This window comes from Salvelinus fontinalis, chromosome 39 (genome assembly GCF_029448725.1).
Source record: "Salvelinus fontinalis isolate EN_2023a chromosome 39, ASM2944872v1, whole genome shotgun sequence".
Taxonomy (NCBI): domain Eukaryota; kingdom Metazoa; phylum Chordata; class Actinopteri; order Salmoniformes; family Salmonidae; genus Salvelinus; species Salvelinus fontinalis.
The window spans coordinates 14,184,861-14,206,868 of record NC_074703.1 but is presented as its reverse complement, the minus strand read 5'-3'; the positions used below and the strand labels follow the sequence as shown (position 1 = coordinate 14,206,868).

At 47.9% G+C, this 22,008-nt stretch overlaps 2 protein-coding genes and 1 pseudogene across 17 annotated transcripts in view; 1 reads left to right on the top strand and 2 right to left on the bottom strand.

Moving 5' to 3' along the window:
* Nucleotides 1–15,367, top strand: part of LOC129838412 (LHFPL tetraspan subfamily member 3 protein) — a 44,079-nt gene extending 28,712 nt beyond the window's left edge. The window contains exons 2-4 of the mRNA XM_055905352.1: nt 8,119–8,346; nt 9,952–9,992; nt 10,094–15,367. Coding sequence (XP_055761327.1) covers nt 8,119–8,346; nt 9,952–9,971 — 248 coding nt within the window. The 3' untranslated portion in view covers nt 9,972–9,992; nt 10,094–15,367. The remainder of the gene's footprint in view (nt 1–8,118; nt 8,347–9,951; nt 9,993–10,093) is intronic.
* On the bottom strand, nt 15,334–17,835 carry LOC129838411 (zinc finger protein RFP-like; annotated as a pseudogene).
* A 1,024-nt stretch (nt 17,836–18,859) lies between these two features.
* The window catches only part of LOC129838408 (inactive histone-lysine N-methyltransferase 2E-like), a 45,031-nt gene continuing 41,882 nt past the window's right edge, over nt 18,860–22,008 (bottom strand). For 14 of the 16 annotated variants that reach the window (XM_055905334.1, XM_055905336.1, XM_055905342.1 and 11 more), the window contains 3 exons: nt 21,623–21,980; nt 21,465–21,541; nt 18,860–21,033 (listed from right to left, as the gene is read on the bottom strand). In XM_055905334.1, coding sequence (XP_055761309.1) covers nt 20,047–21,033; nt 21,465–21,541; nt 21,623–21,980 — 1,422 coding nt within the window. In that variant the 3' untranslated portion in view covers nt 18,860–20,046. Of the gene's footprint in view, nt 21,279–21,464; nt 21,542–21,622; nt 21,981–22,008 lie in introns of all 16 variants that reach the window. The other 2 variants (XM_055905347.1, XM_055905348.1) reach the window with 2 other exon arrangements.

Genomic DNA, 22,008 nt, shown 5'->3' with positions numbered 1-22,008 from the left:
TCAGCTGTCTCTAATTGGGAACTCATTCAGGCAACCATAGACTCTCCTAGACAACTAAACCAACATAGACAACGCTAGACACATGCACTTAACACAAACCTATACACTACACCCAACACCCCCTTTACCATATAATCACCCAAAACCAACAAAACACAAACATTCCCCATGTCACACCCTGACCTAACTAAAATAATAAAGAAAAACAAAGAATACTAAGGCCAGGGCGTGACACAGCCAGCCTCAATCACAACCAACCAGCCATCCTCAATCACAACCAACCAGCCAGCCACAATCACAACCAACCAGCCAGCCTCAATCACAACCAACCAGCCAGCCTCAATCACAACCAACCAGCCAGCCAGCCTCAATCACAACCAACCAGCCAGCCAGCCTCAATCACAACCAACCAACCAGCCAGCCAGCCTCAATCACAACCAACCAGCCAGCCATCCTCAATCACAACCAGCCAGCCAGCCTCAATCACAACCAGCCAGCCAGCCAGTTTCAAACACAACCAACCAGCCAGCCAGCCTCAATCACAAGCAACCAGCCAGCCATCCTCAATCACAACCAACCAGCCAGCCATCCTCAATCACAACCAACCAGCCAGCCTCAATCACAACCAACCAGCCAGCCATCCTCAATCACAACCAACCAGCCAGCCACAATCACAACCAACCAGCCAGCCTCAATCACAACCAACCAGCCAGCCTCAATCACAACCAACCAGCCAGCCTCAATCACAACCAGCCAGCCAGCCTCAATCATAATCAGCCAGCCAGCCTCAATCACATCCAACCAGCCAGCCTCAATCAAGACATTAAGCAGCCGTGGAGTGAAAGGGTGGAGAACTGGGACTGTAATTAGTTGTGATTAAGGAACTGTCTGTCTGTGTTGAGGAGAAGCAGCAACAGTTGGAGGGAGGATGGAGACGAGGACTGAAAGGTCCAGACTCTGACTCCTCCACTCCTCAGGCCTCTACAGCTATCAGCTGGGAGGAGGAGAAGAGAGATAGAGAGAGAGACAGAAATAGGTAATAAAAAGATGGAAGGGGAGTTAGGAGAAAGAGAGAGAACAAGGACAGACTCGTAACTTTCAACGAGAGAAGGTTAGAGAATCTTCAGAAACAACCTAAAAACATAGTATGCAATATGTGGTAATGGCTTGTTCTCTTGCTATCTAACCTCAAAGCAGAGGCAAGGGTATATATTACACGGGGAACAGGGAGAGCTGGTATATGCAGAAAGATCGGCAGACGAACACACATTCGATGCTGGCAACACATGATAGGGGGAGAGAAAGAGAGAGGATGAGAAGAGAGAAAGATGGGGAGAAAGGAAGAAAAGACAAGGAAAGAGAAAGGCAGGGAGTAGAGAGGAGGGAGAGGTGAAGATCTAGAGATAGAGAAGGATGTATACACTGAACAAAAATATAAACACAACATGTAAAGTGTTGGTCACATGTTTCATGAGTTGAAATAAAAGATCCCCAAAATGTTCCACACGCACAAAAGCTTATTTCTCTCAAATGCTGAGCACAAATTTGTTTACATTTGTTTACATTTCTCCTTTGTCAAGATAATCCATCCACCTGACAGGTGTGGCATATCAAGACGCTGATTAAACAGCATGGTCATTACACAGGTGCGCCTTGTGCTGGGGAGAATAAAAGGCTACTCTAAAATGTGCAGTTTTGTCACACAACACAATGTCATAGATGTTTTGAGTGAGCATGCAATTGGCATGCTGACTGCAGGAATGTTCATCAGAGCAGTTTCCAGATAATTGAATGTTCATTTCTCTACCATAAGCCGCCTCCAACATCTTTTTAGAGAATTTGGCAATACGTCCAACCAGCCTCACAACCGCAGACCATGTGTATGACGTTGTGTGGGCAAGAGGTTTGCTGATGTCAATGTTGTGAACAGAGTGCCCCATGGTGGCGGTGGGGTTATGGTATGGGCAGGCAAGAATTAAATATGGACAACAAGCACCATTTAATTTTATCGATGGCAATTTGAATGCACAGAAATACCACAACGAGATCCTGATGCCCATTTTTCATTGATTAGGGCCTAATGAATTTATTTCAATTGACTGATTTCATTATATAAACTGTAACTCAGTCAAATCTATTAAATTGTTGCATGTTGCGTTTATATCTTTGTTCATAGAGAGAGCTCTGAGTGCGAATGGAGACCTGAACCAACCATCCCTCCCCCACCCCACCATCTCTCACCCAAGCCGCCTCCAAAATCGGTTTAGAAAATTTGGCAGTACGTCCAAACGGCCTCACAACCGCAGACCACGTGTATGGCAATGTGTGGGCGAGAGGTTTGCTGATGTCAACGTTGTGAACAGAGTGCCCCATGGTGGCGTCAGTGGCTCATTAATTGACCTATTCAATGTTTGCTGGAGACTTAAACTTTAGGCTTCTTGTTCATTACAGATGTAGGATCTTAACCTGTATTGTCACAGTAAAATAATCCTGCAACAACAGGATTTGAACATTTGATGTTGCCTGTTTGCTGGTTAGGCTATTAGCTGGCCAAAAGTAGGCTACATGAAAAGTGCCATACTGTTAATATAAACGTGTGTTCGTGTGGATTTTCAGGGACTTTTGTAAATCACGAGGCTCATCTGCATTTCCTGTGGTGCAGGAAAATTGATCACAAAAGTGATCAAATTAAGATCCGACATCTGTAGGATCTCATGCTCTCTCCTCGCTCTGCATCTCCCTGGCTCACTGCAAGAGGAAGTGAACGGGTAAATATGTTGTATTATTTATGATGAGTGCAGAGTTAGAATGACTGCCCTCCTCTCAGTCTGGATCCAAGCTATAAGACCACCTCAGGACTGTATTGTGTTATTCATGAAAAGGTCTGGAAGTGAGAGGACCGTAGTCAAATGCAGAGCATCCAATCCAACGCTCTCTCACACACAGCACCTATTAATAAGATCTTCGTTGAAAATGAGAGAAACTCAGAGGTGTTCCATCCTCAGATCTGAGAACAGTGATTAGCAATGTGGATCATCACTGCCGGAGTCTGATGCAGCGCTAACGCTCCCGGCTAGGACAATCTGCTCACAATCATTCATAAATAGAGAGGCACATGTGATCATATCCCAATGTAATCAAGGTTTGAAATGATTATGTTTTTGTCCAAGGCTATCGGTTTGGGCCACTTACGGTCAATTTGCAGAGTACAAATGATTGTAAATGATGTTCCGGCCCCTCGACCATCGTCCTGTGGCTGAATGTAATTGGGGACCCCTGGTGTAGAGGGTGTGGGATTAGATTAGAGCTATTACATGCTTTAACATCAGTGTGCATTATTATAGACCAATTAGCACTGTGTCATTATTACCACAATTCTGATCCATATCATCATGTCCTGTTTAACTCCAGACTAACAGGAAACCACATGTCCTGTTTAACTCCAGACTAACAGGAAACCACATGTCCTGTTTAACTCCAGATTAACAGGAAACCACATGTCCTGTTTAACTCCAGACTAACAGGAAACCACATGTCCTGTTTAACTCCAGATGAACAGGAAACCACATGTCCTGTTTAACTCCAGACTAACAGGAAACCACATGTCCTGTTTAACTCCAGACTAACAGGAAACCACATGTCCTGTTTAACTCCAGATGAACAGGAAACCACATGTCCTGTTTAACTCCAGACTAACAGGAAACCACATGTCCTGTTTAACTCCAGATGAACAGGAAACCACATGTCCTGTTTAACTCCAGATGAACAGGAAACCACATGTCCTGTTTAACTCCAGACTAACAGGAAACCACATGTCCTGTTTAACTCCAGATGAACAGGAAACCACATGTCCTGTTTAACTCCAGACTAACAGGAAACCACATGTCCTGTTTAACTCCAAATGAACAGGAAACCACATGTCCTGTTTAACTCCAGACTAACAGGAAACCACATGTCCTGTTTAACTCCAGACTAACAGGAAACCACATGTCCTGTTTAACTCCAGATGAACAGGAAACCACATGTCCTGTTTAACTCCAGACTAACAGGAAACCACATGTCCTGTTTAACTCCAGATGAACAGGAAACCACATGTCCTGTTTAACTCCAGACTAACAGGAAACCACATGTCCTGTTTAACTCCAGACTAACAGGAAACCACATGTCCTGTTTAACTCCAGACTAACAGGAAACCACATGTCCTGTTTAACTCCAGACTAACAGGAAACCACATGTCCTGTTTAACTCCAGACTAACAGGAAACCACATGTCCTGTTTAACTCCAGACTAACAGGAAACCACATGTTAGGAGAGAACAGAAACACAGTGGGGAGTGTCTCTCTCTCACTTTCTCCAGTTCCTCTCCGCCCTTTTCAATTGAATTCATTTCAATTCAAAGGGCTTTATTGGGGAACATATGTTAACATTGCCAAAGCAGGTGAAATAGATAACAAAACAGAGTGAAATAAACAATAAATTAACAGTGAAAAATATTACACTCACGAAAGTTTGAAAGGAATAGACACATTTCAAATATCATGTTATGTCTATATACAGTGTTGTAGCAATGTGCAAATAGTTAAGTACAAAGGGGAAAATAAATACAATTAAATATGGGTTGTATTTACAATGGTGTTTTTTCTTTACCGGTTCCCTTTTCTTGTGGCAACAGGTCACAAATATTGCTTCTGTGATACTCTGTCATTTCCTGAGATTCTGTGAGAGAAAGAGAGAGAGAGAGGAATGGAGAGAGAGGGCTGGAGAGAAAGAGAGAGAGAGGGCTGGAGTGAAAGAGAGAGAGAGGAATGGAGAGAGAGGGCTGGAGAGAGAGGGCTGGAGAGAAAGAGAGGGCTGGAGAGAGAGAGAGGGCTGGAGAGAAAGAGAGAGAGAGGGCTGGAGAAAGAGGGCTGGAGAGAAAGAGAGAGAGAGGGCTGGAGAGAAAGAGAGAGAGAGGAATGGAGAGAGAGGGCTGGAGAGAGAGAGAGGGCTGAAGAGAAAGAGAGGGCTGGAGAGAGAGAGAGGGTTGGAGAGAAAGAGAGAGAGGGGGCTGGAGAGAAAGAGAGAGAGAGAGAGGGCTGGAGAGAAAGAGAGAGAGAGGGCTGGAGAGAAAGAGAGCGAGAGGAATGGAGAGAAAGAGAGAGAGGAATGGAGAGAAAGGGCTGGAGAGAAAGAGAGGGCTGCTCTTTCATTTCCTGAGATTGTGTGTCTCTTAAATCTATCTATTTATCTCTCTCTCTGTCTCTTTAGCTTAGCCTCTGACAGCAATGTACCCTTCCACGACTCTGCTGCTGTGACTGTGTGGGACTCTGACATGACTCTTATTGATCTGCTACCACAGCCTGCACTGACATCTCTGTGTTGCATCTCTGTGTTATTGTCACATGCTCTGAACAAGTGAATTGAATTGAAGACAGCCCCAGTGTCTCTGGCTGGAATGGGTGTGTGTACTGTTTGTGTCCATGAGGAGCTGCAGTGGTCACGAGAGGGAATCAATCAGACAGTGAACAGAGGAGAGGAGAGATTACAGGGGGAGGGGGCAGGAGAGATTACAGAGGTGGGGGACAGGAGAGACTACAGAGGGGAAGAGGGGAGGGGACGAGAGATTACAGGGGGAGGAGGAGAGACTAAAGGGGGAGGAGGGGAGGAGGGGACGAGAGATTACAGGGGGAGGAGGAGAGACTATGAGGGGAGGAGAGACTACAGGGGGAGGAGGGGAGGAGAGACTACAGGAGGAGGAGGAGAGACTACAGATGGAGGCAGAGAGAGACTACAGCGGGATTATGGGAAAGGAGAGACTACAGGGGGAGGAGGAGAGAAGAGAGACTACAGGGGGGAGGAGAGAAGAGAGACTACAGGGGGAGGAGAAGGGGAGAGACTACAGGGGGAGAGGAGAGACTACAGGGGGAGAGGAGAGACTACAGGGGGAGGAGAGGAGAAGAGAGACTATAGGGGGGGAGGAGAGGAGGAGAGACTACAGGGGAAGGAGGAGAGACTACAGTGGAAGGAGGAGAGGAGAGACTACAGGGGAGATGAGAAACTACAGGGGGAGGAGGAGAGACTACAGGGGGAGATGAGAAACTACAGGGGGAGGAGGAGAGGAGAGACTACAGGGGGAGGAGGAGAGACTACAGGGGGAGGAGGAGAGACTACAGGGGGAGGAGGAGAGGCTACAGGGGGAGGAGAGGATGAGAGACTACAGGGGGAGGAGAGGAGAGACTACAGGGGAAGGAGGAGAGGAGGAGAGACTACAGGGGAAGGAGGATAGGAGGAGAGACTACAGAGGGAGGAGGAGAGACTACAGTGGAAGGAGGAGAGGAGAGACTACAGGGGGAGGATGAGAGACTACAGGGGAAGGAGGATAGAAGGAGAGACTACAGAGGGAGGAGGAGAGACTACAGTGGAAGGAGGAGAGGAGAGACTAAAGGGGGAGGAGGAGAGGAGAGACTATAGGGGAGGGGGAGAGGAGAGACTACAGGGGTAGAAGGAGAGGAGAGACTATGGGGGAGGAGAGACTACAGGGAGAGAAGGAGAGACTACAGGGAGAGGAGAAGAGACTACAGGGGCGGAGGAGAGGAGGAGAGACTACCGGGGAAGGAGGAGAGACTACAGGGGAAGGAGGTAGGGAGAGACTACAGGGGGAGGAGGAGATGAGAGACTACAGGGGGAGAAGCAAACTACAGGGGGAGGAGGTAGGGAGAGACTACAGGGGGAGGGGGAGAGGAGAGACTGCAGGGAGAGAAGGAGAGACTACAAGGGAAGGTGGAGAGGAGAGACTACAGGCGGAGGAGGAGAGGAGAGACTACAGGGGGAGGAGGAGAGGAGAGACTACAGGGGGAGGAGGAGAGGAGAGACTACAGGGGGAGGAGAGAGGAAGAGAGACTACAGGGGGAGAGGAGAGAAGAGACTACAGGAGTAGGAGGAGAGGAGAGACTGTAGGGGAGGGGGAGAGGAGAGACCTACAGGGGTAGAAGGAGAGGAGAGACCTGTGGGAGGAGAGGAGGAGAAACGATGGGGGAGGAGAGGAGGAGAGACTACAGGGGAGGAGGAGAGACTACAGTGAGAGGAGGAGAGACTACAGGGGCGGAGGAGAGGAGAGACTACAGGGGGAGGAGGAGAGAATACAGGGGGAGGAGGAGAGGAGAGACTACAGGGGGAGAAGGAGAGTAGGAGAGACTACAGGGGGAGGAGGAGAGACTACAGGGGGGAGGAGAAACTACAGGGGGAGGTGGAGAGGAGAGACTACAGGGGAAGGAGGAGAGGAGAGACTACAGGGAGAGGAGGAGAGACTACAGGGGAGGGGGAGAGGAGAGACTACAGGGGAGGGGGAGAGGAGAGACTACAGGGGAGGGGGAGAGGAGAGACTACAGGGGAGGGGGAAAGGAGAGACCTACAGGGAGAGGAGGAGAGACTTCAGGGAGAGGAGAGACTACAGGCGGAGAGGAGAGACTACAGGGGGAGGAGGAGAGGAGAGACTACAGGGGGAGGAGGAGAGGAGAGACTACAGGGAGAGGAGGAGAGGAGAGACTACAGGGGGAGGAGGAGAGGAGAGACTACAGGGGAGGGGGAGAGGAGAGACTACACTGGGAGTAGGAGAGACTACAGGTAGGAGGAGAGGAGAGTCTACATTAAAGAGGAAAGACTACAGGGGGAGGAGGAGAGACTACAGGGAGGAGCAGAGGAGATACTACAGGGGGAGGAGAGGAAAGGCTACAGGGGGAGGAGGAGAGGAGAGACTACAGGGAGGAGGAGAGACTACAAGTGGAGGGGGAGATGAGAGTCTACATTGGAGAGGAAAGGCTACAGGGGGAAGGGAGGAAAGACTACAGGCGGAGAGGAGAGGAAAGACTTCAGGGGGAGGGGAGAGGAGAGACTTCAGCAGATGAATTTAGAATGCTGCGTTGATATGGTATGGGTTAAGCTAACTCTATCTCTCTTTGTCTCTTTCTCTCTCTTTCTCCCTCCATCTTTCTGTATTTCTCCTTTACTCTCTCTTTTCTGTATTTTCCCCCTTTCTCTCACTCCCTCCCTCCCTCCCCCTTTCTCTCACTCCTCTTCCTTCCTCCCTCCCTCCCTCCTTCCTTCCCTCCCTCCCTCCCTCCCTCCCTCCCCCTCTCCCAGGTACGTGCCTGATTCTGGGCTGTATGATCTACCCAGACGGCTGGGACAGTGATGAGGTGAAGAGGATGTGTGGGGAGCAGACAGACAAGTACACCCTGGGAGCGTGCTCCGTGCGCTGGGCCTACATCCTGGCTATCATGGGCATCATGGACGCCCTTATACTCTCCTTCCTGGCCTTCGTCCTGGGAAACCGTCAGGATGGGCTGATGGCTGATGAGCTGCTGGATAGTAAGGACAACACAATCTAAGATCAGTTTGTGATTTTAGGTCATTATGAATAAGGTTACCTAGAGAGGGGTTACCTGATTCTAAATCAGTACTCCTACCCTGAGATGCTTTGTGAATACGAGCTGTGGACTTTCCTCATGTGAGCATGCCATACAGAGGCTCTCACAAAGTGATATGTGTGATAGTTCAGGTCTGTGTAAGGTCATAGAGCAATTCTCTTCAATCCTGCTCCTGGGGACCACAGGGTGTCTACCTGTCTCTGAAGGGCAGCACCATACTGATGTGTTAGTGCTGGGCTGGACCAAACACCTGCACACCCTTTGGCTCTCCGGGACCAGGAGTGAAGAACACTGTTGCACAGAATAACAGAACCTCTGTCCCTGAAGTCTGAGCCGCCTCTCCTCCAGACCCTCCTGTATCTTTGGCTTTAATGTATTTAGGCTAATAAATACACACTTCTCATCAACCCCCTCCTCCAAAGCCCAGAGCATGGGGTGGGTGTGTATCAAAGGCAACAGCTGTATCCTGCTGTGAAAACCCCACATCCCACACGGTAGACATTGATATTTCGTGCAAATATTTTCAGCATAATTTCACACACCCGAGCCACCACCAATTAACATATTTTAACTGCTTCTCACAATAACCTGCTTACTGTTATTACCAATGTGATTGGGAATTGGTGAGTCAGAGAGAGAGAGAGAGAGAGAGAGAGAGAAAGTGTGAGAATGAGAGAGGCAGATAAGAAAACAAGATGGCAGAGTCAAAGAGAATGGCTAAAATGACAAGAAGGGGGGAAGGAAAAGAAAAAAGAGAGATGAAAAGAAATGGAAAGGAGAGGGAGATGTAGAAAATAAGACGGAAGATAAAGGGAGAGAATTTACTAATGAGTCATGAATCACTAATGGCTGTTTACACAGCTTGGCTGTCAGTCTGTCTAGATGAATGACATGAACTGGATCAGCATCAGCTAGGGCTGCCTGGTAGTGCAGGAGAACGCCATGGAACAGAGCGAGGATGCAATTATCAGCTATGGGACAGGAGGAGAGGAGAGGAGAGGAGAGGAGAGGAGAGGAGAGGAGAGGAGAGGAGAGGAGAGGAGAGGAGAGGAGAGGAGAGGAGAGGAGAGAGAAAGAGATAGAGAGAGAGAGAGAGAGAGAGAGAGAGAGAGAGAGAGAGAGAGAGAGAGAGAGAGAGAGAGAGAGAGAGAGTGTGTCTCAATTGGGCACACATTCAAATTAAATCTAGTAGGCTCTGCTTCCAAAATCCGAGACGCCCTCAATTATCAATATTATAAGGGTTTCAAGATGTATGACTTCACATAATCAGCTATAAGGAGAGAGAGAGAACACAATGACTGAGTCTCATTTTGGCAAAGTGATTAATTGTTCTGTGGCAGTAATGTATGTGTCAGTCCACTGATTAACTATGTTTATAAAGGAGGTCTCTGAGCCATTTAGATAAGGATGTCATTACCTTACTACTGATTGGTGACTTTTCCTCACTACTGCCACCAACTGGTGTGTCTCTGTTACTACAAGTACAGAAGCTCTAGTGGTATTCATAGTGACATTACCAATGCTAACCTCTCTTCTCTCCTCACAGAGACGGGTAATTCCATATAAACAGTCAAATACTGTACAAAGGTGTGTGTGCTTTTTGTGAATTATCTGATATACTTTCATGGGATCAGTATCCATATGCTTACGTTGCCATTGGTAAATCTAGTTGTGTTCTTTGTTCACAGGTGTCGGTGCCCAGCAGAGGTAAAGATAATGTAACACAACGTTCCAGCTTCATACCTGTCACTCTGGAGGTGGAAAGGAGAGCTACTGCTGTTGGGAAGAACAGAACGAGAAAAAGACGAATGAATGAAAGGAGGAGATACATCCACTCCAAGAGAACCCACTTAGTAAAGACCAACCCCTACGGACCCTTTCTCATCCAGGCATGACCTTGATATTGGCAACAACAGATGGAAGACTTCATATTGTTTTATGAAATCCGCTACTGAGTGGACACAGTAGGCCGATAGCTTTATGGGCGGCAGATAGCGTAGCTGTTAGAGCATTGGGTCAGTAACCGAAAGGTCGCTGGTTTGAATACCTGAGCCGACAAGGTGAAAAAAAGTCTGCCGTTGTGCCCCCTGAGCAAGGCACTTAACCCTGATTTGCTCCAGAGGCGCTGTACTACTATGGCTGACCCTGTTAAAACAACACATTTCACTGCACCTATCCAGTGTATGTGACAATAAAACATATTACCAAGTCATAAGAGGAAAGTTTTGTTTGTGAAAAAGAACATGAGATTCTGTCTCACCATTCAAGGCCCTAGCATAGAAAAACACTAATTAACTCAGCGTTTCCCAAACTCGGTCCTGGGAACCCCAAGGGGTGCACGTTTTGGTATTTGCCCCAGCATTTGACCCAACTGATTAAAATAATGAACTAATCGTCAAGCTTTGAACATTTTAATCAGTTGCTTGAGGTCCCCAGGACCGAGTTTGGGAAACGGTGAACCAACACATGACCGCTAGGCTACAGCATTGGATTGTTCAGACGTCTGATCAAACAGAGTTGTCGTCTTTATTGTGTCAAACTCACGTCTGGACCACATGTACCTGAACTGTGGATTCCTTCTTGACTTGTGTTCCACTCTTTGCTCTTCATTGGACTCATCATTGTAAGACTGTTTACAGTGGGTGAGCCTGGGCCATGAGAACTGTCTGGCTTGCTGAGCCACCTTACTGGACCTTACCTTAACCATTTTAAATCTAATCTTCAACGGGGTGACATCAGAGTTGGGTCGTCCCACGGATCCCATTTAGACTTGTCCGTACTGGAAGACAACAGCTGAACAGAGAGTGATGCTCCACCACTGACACCACATTAAATGTGACTAAGTTGAAGGTAAAGAAGAAATCTTGTAGCTGTAATGAATAACTGTTGTGATAAAATCAGAGAGGTATAGATCAGAGCCATGTAGGAATAGAGGTCGAGAGCAGGCTGCCAATCATAGTGTCCTCGGCAACCCTGGAGAAACCCATGCTGAAGAACAATGTATTACGTAGAAGAATAGGCCTATTAACAAATGGAAATAGCTGTTCTAAGTGTTGGAATATTATCTTGTCTCGACTATGATATTTGCTATTGATTCACTTCAGATGTGCCATGCAATGTATACAGACAGTATTCTAGAGTATTGCCATTTTACTATGGGAAGAAGTGGTTCCATAAAGTGTGGCTCAGTGTCTTGAATTGTATTATCTTGGAATATAACCTTATAGAATCCATCTGCAACTTTATCACTAGTAGCAATGTGTCGTTAACGGAAAGTCATTCTTGCTCTCTATCCAGCACATTTGATCAATGAATGAAAATACAATTTCTTGAAGGTCAAAATGTGGATGTTATGGCCGTTTAAAGGGACAGAACTGTTTGAAAAGATCAGTGGTCTCCAGAGCCCATGTAAACTCAAGTCATGTAGCTTACCACTGCCACACAACTTTATAACTAGTATGTCAGCAGTCTACTGCCAGCAGCATAGCACCCTGCATCCCACTGCTGGCTTGCCCTTGAACCAAAGCATGGTTGTTCCTGGTTGGAAGACCAGATGCTGCTGGAAGCAGTGTTGGAGGGTCAGCTGATAGCTGGTGAGTGTAGTGCTTTATAAATCCACTCTCATTATGTCATAAATGTGCCTAGTGTTCTTATAGGGCTTCTGGGCTGAAACAAGCTCAACTTAACATGCGAACCACAGGAAGCTGCTGTGGGGACGGCTCATAATAATGTACGGAACGGAGACAATGGAATGGCATCATACCACTCCACTGATTCCACTCCAGTCATTACCACGAGCCCGTCCTCCCCAATTAAGGTGCCACCAACCTCCTGTGATGTGAACTATATAAACATGTGAACATATTAATTCAGTCCAACCCCCACCTACCTTATTATACTGGCTAGTCCAACCCCCACCTACCTTATTATACTGGCTAGTCCAACCCCCACCTACCTTATTATACTGGCTAGTCCAACCCCCACCTACCTTATTATACTGGCTAGTCCAACCCCCACCTACCTTATTATACTGGCTAGTCCAACCCCCACCTACCTTATTATACTGGCTAGTCCAACCCCCACCTACCTTATTATACTGGCTAGTACAAACCCCACCTACCTTATTATACTGGCTAGTCCAACCCCCACCTACCTTATTATACTGGCTAGTCCAACCCCCACCTACCTTATTATACTGGCTAGTCCAACCCCCACCTACCTTATTATACTGGCTAGTGCAAACCCCACCTACCTTATTATACTGGCTAGTACAAACCCCACCTACCTTATTATACTGTCTAGTCCAACCCCCACCTACCTTATTATACTGGCTAGTCCAACCCCCACCTACCTTATTATACTGGCTAGTACAAACCCCACCTACCTTATTATACTGGCTAGTCCAACCCCCACCTACCTTATTATACTGGCTAGTCCAAACCCCACCTACCTTATTATACTGGCTAGTCCAACCCCCACTACCTTATTATACTGGCTAGTCCAACCCCCACTACCTTATTATACTGGCTAGTCCAACCCCCACCTACCTTATTATACTGGCTAGTCCAACCCCCACCTACCTTATTATACTGGCTAGTCCAACCCCCACTACCTTATTATACTGGCTAGTCCAACCCCCACTACCTTATTATACTGGCTAGTCCAACCCCCACCTACCTTATTATACTGGCTAGTCCAAACCCCACCTACCTTATTATACTGGCTAGTCCAACCCCCACCTACCTTATTATACTGGTTAGTCCAACCCCCACCTACCTTATTATACTGTCTGTCCAACCCCCACCTACCTTATTATACTGGCTAGTCCAACCCCCACTACCTTATTATACTGGCTAGTCCAAACCCCACCTACCTTATTATACTGGCTAGTCCAACCCCCACCTACCTTATTATACTGGCTAGTCCAAACCCCACCTACCTTATTATACTGTCTAGTCCAACCCCCACCTACCTTATTATACCGGCTAGTCCAACCCCCACCTACCTTATTATACCGGTTAGTCCAACCCCCACCTACCTTATTATACTGGCTAGTCCAACCCCCACCTACCTTATTATACTGGCTAGTCCAACCCCCACCTACCTTATTATACTGGTTAGTCCAACCCCCACCTACCTTATTATACCGGCTAGTCCAACCCCCACCTACCTTATTATACCGGCTAGTCCAACCCCCACCTACCTTATTATACTGGTTAGTCCAACCCCCACCTACCTTATTATACTGGCTAGTCCAACCCCCACCTACCTTATTATACTGGCTAGTCCAACCCCCACCTACCTTATTATACTGGTTAGTCCAACCCCCACCTACCTTATTATACCGGCTAGTCCAACCCCCACCTACCTTATTATACTGGCTAGTCCAACCCCCACCTACCTTATTATACTGTCTAGTCCAACCCCCACCTACCTTATTATACTGGTTAGTCCAACCCCCACCTACCTTATTATACCGGTTAGTCCAACCCCCACCTACCTTATTATACCGGCTAGTCCAACCCCCACCTACCTTATTATACCGGTTAGTCCAACCCCCACCTACCTTATTATACTGGCTAGTGCAAACCCCACTACCTTATTATACTGGCTAGTCCAACCCCCACTACCTTATTATACCGGCTAGTCCAACCCCCACCTACCTTATTATACCGGCTAGTCCAACCCCCACCTACCTTATTATACCGGCTAGTCCAACCCCCACCTACCTTATTATACCGGCTAGTCCAACCCCCACCTACCTTATTATACTGGCTAGTCCAACCCCCACCTACCTTATTATACTGGCTAGTCCAACCCCCACCTACCTTATTATACTGGCTAGTCCAACCCCCACCTACCTTATTATACTGGCTAGTCCAACCCCCACCTACCTTATTATACTGGCTAGTCCAACCCCCACTACCTTATTATACTGGCTAGTCCAACCCCCACCTACCTTATTATACTGGCTAGTCCAACCCCCACCTACCTTATTATACCGGCTAGTCCAACCCCCACCTACCTTATTATACTGGCTAGTCCAACCCCCACCTACCTTATTATACCGGCTAGTCCAACCCCCACCTACCTTATTAAACTGGCTAGTCCAACCCCCACCTACCTTATTATACTGGCTAGTCCAACCCCCACCTACCTTATTATACTGGCTAGTCCAACCCCCACCTACCTTATTATACTGGCTAGTCCAACCCCCACCTACCTTATTATACTGGCTAGTCCAACCCCCACTACCTTATTATACTGGCTAGTCCAACCCCCACCTACCTTATTATACTGGCTAGTCCAAACCCCACCTACCTTATTATACTGGCTAGTCCAACCCCCACCTACCTTATTATACTGGCTAGTCCAACCCCCACCTACCTTATTATACTGGCTAGTCCAACCCCCACCTACCTTATTATACTGGCTAGTCCAACCCCCACCTACCTTATTATACTGGCTAGTCCAACCCCCACTACCTTATTATACTGGCTAGTCCAACCCCCACCTACCTTATTATACTGGCTAGTCCAACCCCCACTACCTTATTATACTGGCTGTCTGGTCAGCAAGCAGTGATATGTTCCAGGTGGTTTCCAAGTGTAGCTGGAGGAGTTGACTGCATGAAAAAGGGTATTTACGGGTTAACACTGGAGTGCACAGTCCAAAAATTTCTGCACACATCCCGTATCCGATAACAGACCACTTGTGTGTGGACATTTACAGACATGTATATGTAATCAGAGATGTATGGGACAATGTTAGACCTGTAAATGTGCCTTTTCATGCAGTGTGTATAAAAGTCTGGGATAAACGAACAGAAGAGGTGAGGAACCAGGGAAAGGGGTTTGTCCCAACCATTCCCATGTACATAAATACATGTAAATATTACCCTAAGAATACAAAACACTTTAGAGGGTCAAAACAGGGGGGAAGTAAATAAACTTTAAAACATTCTCACTGCTTTTGTGTTTCTTTAATGGTGTTTCTTTCAAATCGAATGACATTTGAGGAGTTTTTGTGTTACAATCAAAGACAGAACAAACAACACGAGAAAGGCACTTCAAAATATAGTCGTGTTGCGTTGTAAAGCTTTGTCCCCATGCACGATGGGGACAGGAGAGCACTTGTAACCACGAAGAGGCTGCTAAATCATTGATATCAGAGATGACATGAAATAAATCACAATACAGTATATGTACAGGTAAGAAATGACCACATAGAAGAGATGAACAATTTAATCTATTAAGCAAAATATTTGCAGGGTTTAAAAAAAAACATATATGTGATTCTTGTGATGTTAATGCAAAGTGCTGTATTTTAAACTTAATGGAATCAAGGTCCATGCTGAGTATATGTCAGGATACCATTATGTTCGGTAACATCTCCACACATATGCAATGTCAAAACGTCATCCTCAGTCTGTGTGATTGACAGGAGAGATAATCAGAGGAGCAGAGTTTTCATCCCCAAAATTAGCACACGGTCCTAAGTATGGATATAGTTTCTTAGCGAAGGCGCAGTCAGTGAAAGAATAGATGTGAGACCTGGCCTCTACATCATAAAAGGAGACCTGACCCTCCTCATAATCCACAAACACCCCCACTTTCTGGGGTTTTTCTCTCAGGGAGAGGAGGACAGGTGGGGAGGTACAGGCTAGGTACTTATACCTCTCCCTCAGTGCCACAGTCCAGTATCCATCCTTAGGGCTCAGTGTGATATTTCCCTTCCTGTTGATGGACTCTCTGGCCACTCCTAAATCCCACTTAGTCTTTCCCTTAACAGTCACCTCATAGTAATATATTCCTGAGGAGACACATTTATTTCCAAGGACACAGGGACAGGTGGAAAACCTTTTTGGGTTGTCAAGGAGCTCTTGTTGTTTCTGTTGATATCTCATTTCTTTCCCACTTGTAGACAGGATGATATAGGGGTTTGCCGTATCAGGGTCCAGAGTCACATCCACTGCATAGCGCTGCACCCTCTTCAATGACTTTATCCATCTCTTTATTCAGTGTCTCCTCCAGTTGGGACACAACTCTCCTCCCAGTCCCCACATACAGATCACTGTGAACACTGATCTTAGACCAGTCCTTGGTGGGTGGAAGGGTGCAGAGATGGGAAGCTCTGGAGGAGGTGGTCCTCAGTGTGTGAGAGCTGCTCCAGCTCAGTGCTTCTCCTCTGTAGCTCATTCATTTCCCGCTCCAGCTCTTTAATGAGCCCTTCAGCCTGCCTCTCCGCTTTTTTCTGCTTCTCTTTGACCACCTCAATGAGCTCAGCCTGACTTCTCTCAATGGAGCGCACCAGAGCAGTGAATACCTGCACACTGTCTAATATCTTTCTCTCTGCAACTCTCTTGCTGAGCTCTACAGAGTGGTTGATCCCATTAACCTTTCTAGATCTTGCATGCATCATCTGCTGTACTTCTGCCATCATCTTCCCCAGTTCAGCCATCTTCTCTCCATACTCTTCCTCTAGAGGGACTGTGTTGTGAGTCTTGTGGTCTGCCTCAATGCAGGTCTGACACACATCTGATCACTCCTACAGAACAGCTCCAGGAGTCTGTCATGCTTCTTACACATCCTGTCTACCAGGCTCTCCACAGTGTTGATCAGCTTGTGTCTCTTTAAGGCTGCGATTCTCTGATGAGGCTCCAGATGAGTCTCACAGTAAGAGGTCTGACACACTAGGCAGGACTTCAGGGCCTTGAGCTTCATCTCATCCCAGTGCAGATGTCACAGCAGACTTCTCCAGATTTGGCAGGGAGTTGGTCAGAGCTGCTGGTGGCTTTCACTTGAACAGATTTCCTGAACTGAGCAGCCATCTCAGAAATGATTGTATTGATGAACAGATCTGGTCTCCTATAAAATGTTTATTTTTACACACGGGACACTGGCACATCATTGCCATCCCAGTACTGTCTTATACAGGCCATGCAGAAGTTGTATCCACATTGAATAGAGACTGGCTCAGTGAACACATCCAGACAGATAGAACACAGGAACTGCTCTTCAAGACAGGAGACTGCTGGAGGACGCATATCTAGACAGAGACCAAGGTAAAACCATAAAACATTTCTTGGAATCAGTCAGCTCTTGATAGTTAACGTTGGCCTACTGTAGCACAGAAAAAAAGGAGAACACTTACATTTAGAGCTGATCTTCAAATGTCCATGTTAATCTCTCTACTCACCTGCATGTGTTTGTGGATATGATTTGTGTTGTTCTTTCTGTTAGTGCGGTTAAAAGAGGTCCAAAGAAATAGGAGACTGAATTTCACTAACAGTTTTCGAAAGATCTGGGGAGTTTGGTCTCATGCACAACTGACTGTGTTTTAGCTTCACTTCAGAGAAATGACATTGAAAACACACTTCTTTCTTGGAACAATTAACTACACACAACCCAAGAGCACTCACTTGCCCAACCCTTATAGCCCTATTCTGATTGGACCATTTCGTTTTGCATGGCCCGGTGCCCCGGGTGGGTGGAGAATTCACTTAAGGACCAATGAAATGGTCTGAAATATGCAAACTCCACCCACCCGGGGCACCAGGCCATGCAAAACGAACCGGGCCAGGCATTGAACTGCAGACTTCTCATCAAACACGTATCTCCAGACCACATGTCCCTGAACTGTGGATTCTCTCCTTGTGAACATGGGAGAGACACTCCCAAAACCAGGAGTGGTGTGTTGTTGTGAAGCTCATTTGTGCTGGTTAGTCATGCATAACGGGGACAGGAGAGCACTTGTAACCATGAAGAGCCTGCTTAATCATTGATGTTCATCAAGACCGGAGTGTCCGCATTGATATGCACACAGCATCCCAGATCAAAGAGGAGGTGTCGCAACATCTGCTTACCAGTGATAAACTACCACTAACCAACATGCACACCTGTCAGGAAGAGAGGCAGGCGCTCATTAGATGCAGTTAGTGTTGCTCTCCTGATGGAACTGTCTACAATCTGTTGTGATAAGATGGGAGGCAACCACTAAAGAAATATTCATTAATGGACATATCTGTTGCTGGCATGATGGTACACATTCCTTAAACCTGAAAGGTAATCCACTCTGTAAAGGAATTCTCAGGGGACATGCTGAAGATGGTTCAGGTCTCTATGGTTCCATGACATGGTGAAGTTGTCCGACTGCATCCAACCACGACTTTTCACAGGAGTTTTATTAGGAGGCGACAGGCAGCTTGCTGGTGGCCTGTCAGGTAGGTTAGTGCTATCCGGGGTTCCTTGGGACATCCCTACCCTAAACTTAACCATAATCCTTACCTAACCCTCAACGTTAACTTCAACGGAGTAGGGACGTCCCAAGGATCCCGGATAACAAGGACCACGCGTCAGGTAGGAGGAATACGTTAAACCGTTTGAAAGTGATGCCAACATATCAGCCTTCCTTCTCCCAGACAGACAGAACATACAGACAGACAACACCACCAGTGGTATAAAACTGTCATTACAGTGATTTATTATAATGAACCATGAAAATAGCCAACCAGTGCAGTGTTTGAGTCTCTCTCCTCTGCACAAACACTCACACACACACATAATAATAATAATAATAATAAAGACTACACTGAACAGTCCAGAGAGGAAGAACTAAAGAAAAAGTGCTATTGTCACAGAAACATTCATCTTTGCCAAGAAGAGCGCTCGTATTTACAACCAGATTCCAACATGGGATGGGAGCCAATTGTACAAGCATAGGAAAGAAAAGAAGCAAATATATACAACCTGTTTCCGGAGAAAGCTGGAGTAACCACCTATACATTAAATTACAATTTCTACAAATAACCATTGATATTCAAAAATAAACCGCTAACGTCCTACCTACGGGTGAGACCTCACTCTGGCTACCTCAGAAGACTACTGCACTCGTTTCACGCTATCACTCTTACTTTCTATCACTTCCCTTTCTCCCACTGACACACAGGACAGACATACACACACATACAGTCCATACACCTCCACACACACATACACACGAGTGCAGCCTGCTGGGGCAGTGAAGCGGTCTCCCAGAAGAACATTTTCTGAATCACTGCAGCGGTGCACAGATATTTGTTACAGAGGAATAAAAATAATAACTCTGTATTTTTTCTCTATACAAAAAGCTTTCTGTTTGCTATAATGAGCCACTAGATAAAATGAATAAACAGTGTAGAAGAGCAGACAATAGACAAAGAGAGGAAGAAGTGAAAGGCGGACTAACTGACGAAGGGGGGTGGAGGCTGGAATGTACATTGATACAGAAAGTGCGGGACCGTACAATAGAAGTCCAAAACAGACAGACGGTCAGGCACTCTCTCCGCCACAGGAGGGAAATTCAAAAGAAAACGGAAGGAGGGACGTCGGAGAGAGTGGGATGAGCACCGGGGGAATCATCCATCTTCATTTCAGACACAAAGTCTCTTAATAAGATTGTTTCACAGTCCTTGTTTTCAGTTTGTCCTTTAAAAAGCACCCCTTTATCCCACCTTCTCCTGTTTTTCCATTGGCCATGTGTTCAGGTACATAGAAAATATTTACAGCTTTTGTTGCTTGTTGTGTCCCGCTGTCGTCAAGCTCCTCTCAGAGTGAGTTCACAGGGGCTGGCGGGGCCAAGGGGGAGGCCTGCATGGAGGCGGTCAGTGCCAACGTGTTCCGCTGGGCATCTGAGTGGCGGTGGGCACGGCCTGGGCCGGCTGAATCTGCTGCTGGGGAGGGGGAGGAGGGGGGGGCAGTCCAGTCTGCTGGTGGGGCGGGGGGTAGGTGGAGGGGGGCACAGAGGGGTTAGCTGTGCTGCCGGTGTGCATCAGCGGGGTTGGAAAGCCCCCCAAGTTCTGAAAGTGGTGAGGGGGCTGCACTTGCATGGGGACACTGGTGGAGGAGGCAGAAGGGGGGGGTAGAGGAAGAGGCAGGCCCTGGTTGAGTGACAGGAGGGTGCTGGCACTGGGCTGCTGCAGCTGGTGGGTCTGGCCCTGTGGGGGAGGGGGTGGAGGGGGAGGGAGGGAGGACTGGGGGGCTGTGGTCAGGAGGAGCTGGTGCTGCTGGACAGGAGGAGGCTGCAGGTTAACGTGCAGCAGGGCCGGGCCGGGCCCAGGGTGTTGTGGTGGGGGAGGGGGTGGAGGAGGGGGAGTGGTAGAGCTCTGGTAGTGCAGGGCGTGGTGAGGAAGAGTCTGCAGGAGGGGCTGGGCTCCAGGGGGGAATGGGGACGTCACGGCAGGCTTGAACCCAGGGAAGGATCCCACGGCGGGGGCTGACTGGCTGGGGAAGTAGGCCGCTGAGGCTGGAGGTGCTGGTGGAGGAGGGGGAGGCGGAGCGGACTGTGGGCTGTACTGGGAGAAGGGGGGCAGCCCTGGTTGAGCCTGTGGCTGGGACTGAGGAGGAGCAAAGAGGAAGGCCCTCTGGCTGCGGTAAGGGGAGCCCTGGGCCTGGGGGTTGGGGGAGTGGAGGAGTGAGGGGGCAGCAGAGTGCAGCTTGGTGGGGGTTAGGTGGGCTGTCTTGGGTACGGCAGGCTTGCTGGGCTGCTGTGGGGTGGCCTGGGAGGGGGTCCGAGGACGGCTGTCATTCTCCTCCTCCTTCACTGGGCGACTGCCAGGCTGGGACGGGCTGCTGGGGCCAGGAGAACACGGCTAGGGAGGAGAGAGAGACTGAGCGAGGGAACGGGTAAGTCATGAACAATAACAGCCTACATCAGGGGTAGGCAACTACATTCAGCCGCGGGAGGATCTTTGTTGGAACAAATGGTCGGGGCGCACACTACAAACTGACTACAAAAAGAAGTTGTATTTGAAAATAACAATCATGTCATACCTTGATTACATTGAGACACCATCACATCTCTTATTCTTTGTGGGAATACTTGAGAACAGATTTCCTGAATTAAACACATTTTTTGCAGAATTTTACAAACCAAAAACTAATATCAAAACTTTGATGGTTTTGGCTAATGGGCCGCCTGTTGCCGACCCCTGGCCTACACTATAGGCTGTGTGATGGCTGTGTTTGGCAGCAGCATGTACTTCACACTACTGTTGGAGCCAGAAAGCAGAATGTTTCTTACCGTGTGGGTTGGGGTCCTCTGCAGGCTAGGAGATGAACAATCTCTGACTGGGGCCTCACTGCCCTCGGTCTCTCCATCTGAAACAAGCACACATTATTACAATTAAACTTTCATCAGTAAAGAAGTTATGTCTAAGTGGTGTGTGTGTGTGTGTGTACCTTTGTCCTTGCTGTGGTCACTAAGCGACAGGGCTCTGTGGTAGCCACGCTCTCTTGCCTGCTCCACCGAGGTGGACGAGGTCCACTGTCCCTCTCCCTCCTCTCTCTCCCCCTCGACGGAGGGCTCTGTGTCCTCGCTGGGCTGGGGGGTATTTGACTCAGGCGAGGTGGGGGCCACTGCAGCAGAGGCCACTGGAGCTTGGGCCGGAGCCAGGGGTGGAGGCTCTTGGGTGGTCTCCATGGGCAGAGGGAACATCTCCACCAGGGTAGGTGTTGTAGAGACAGGCGAGCCGCATTCCATTTTGGAGCCGCTGCGCCGCGCCTCGCGCTGACGTTTCCTGTACTCCAGCAAAGACACCTGGGAAAACACATGACATCACACGAAA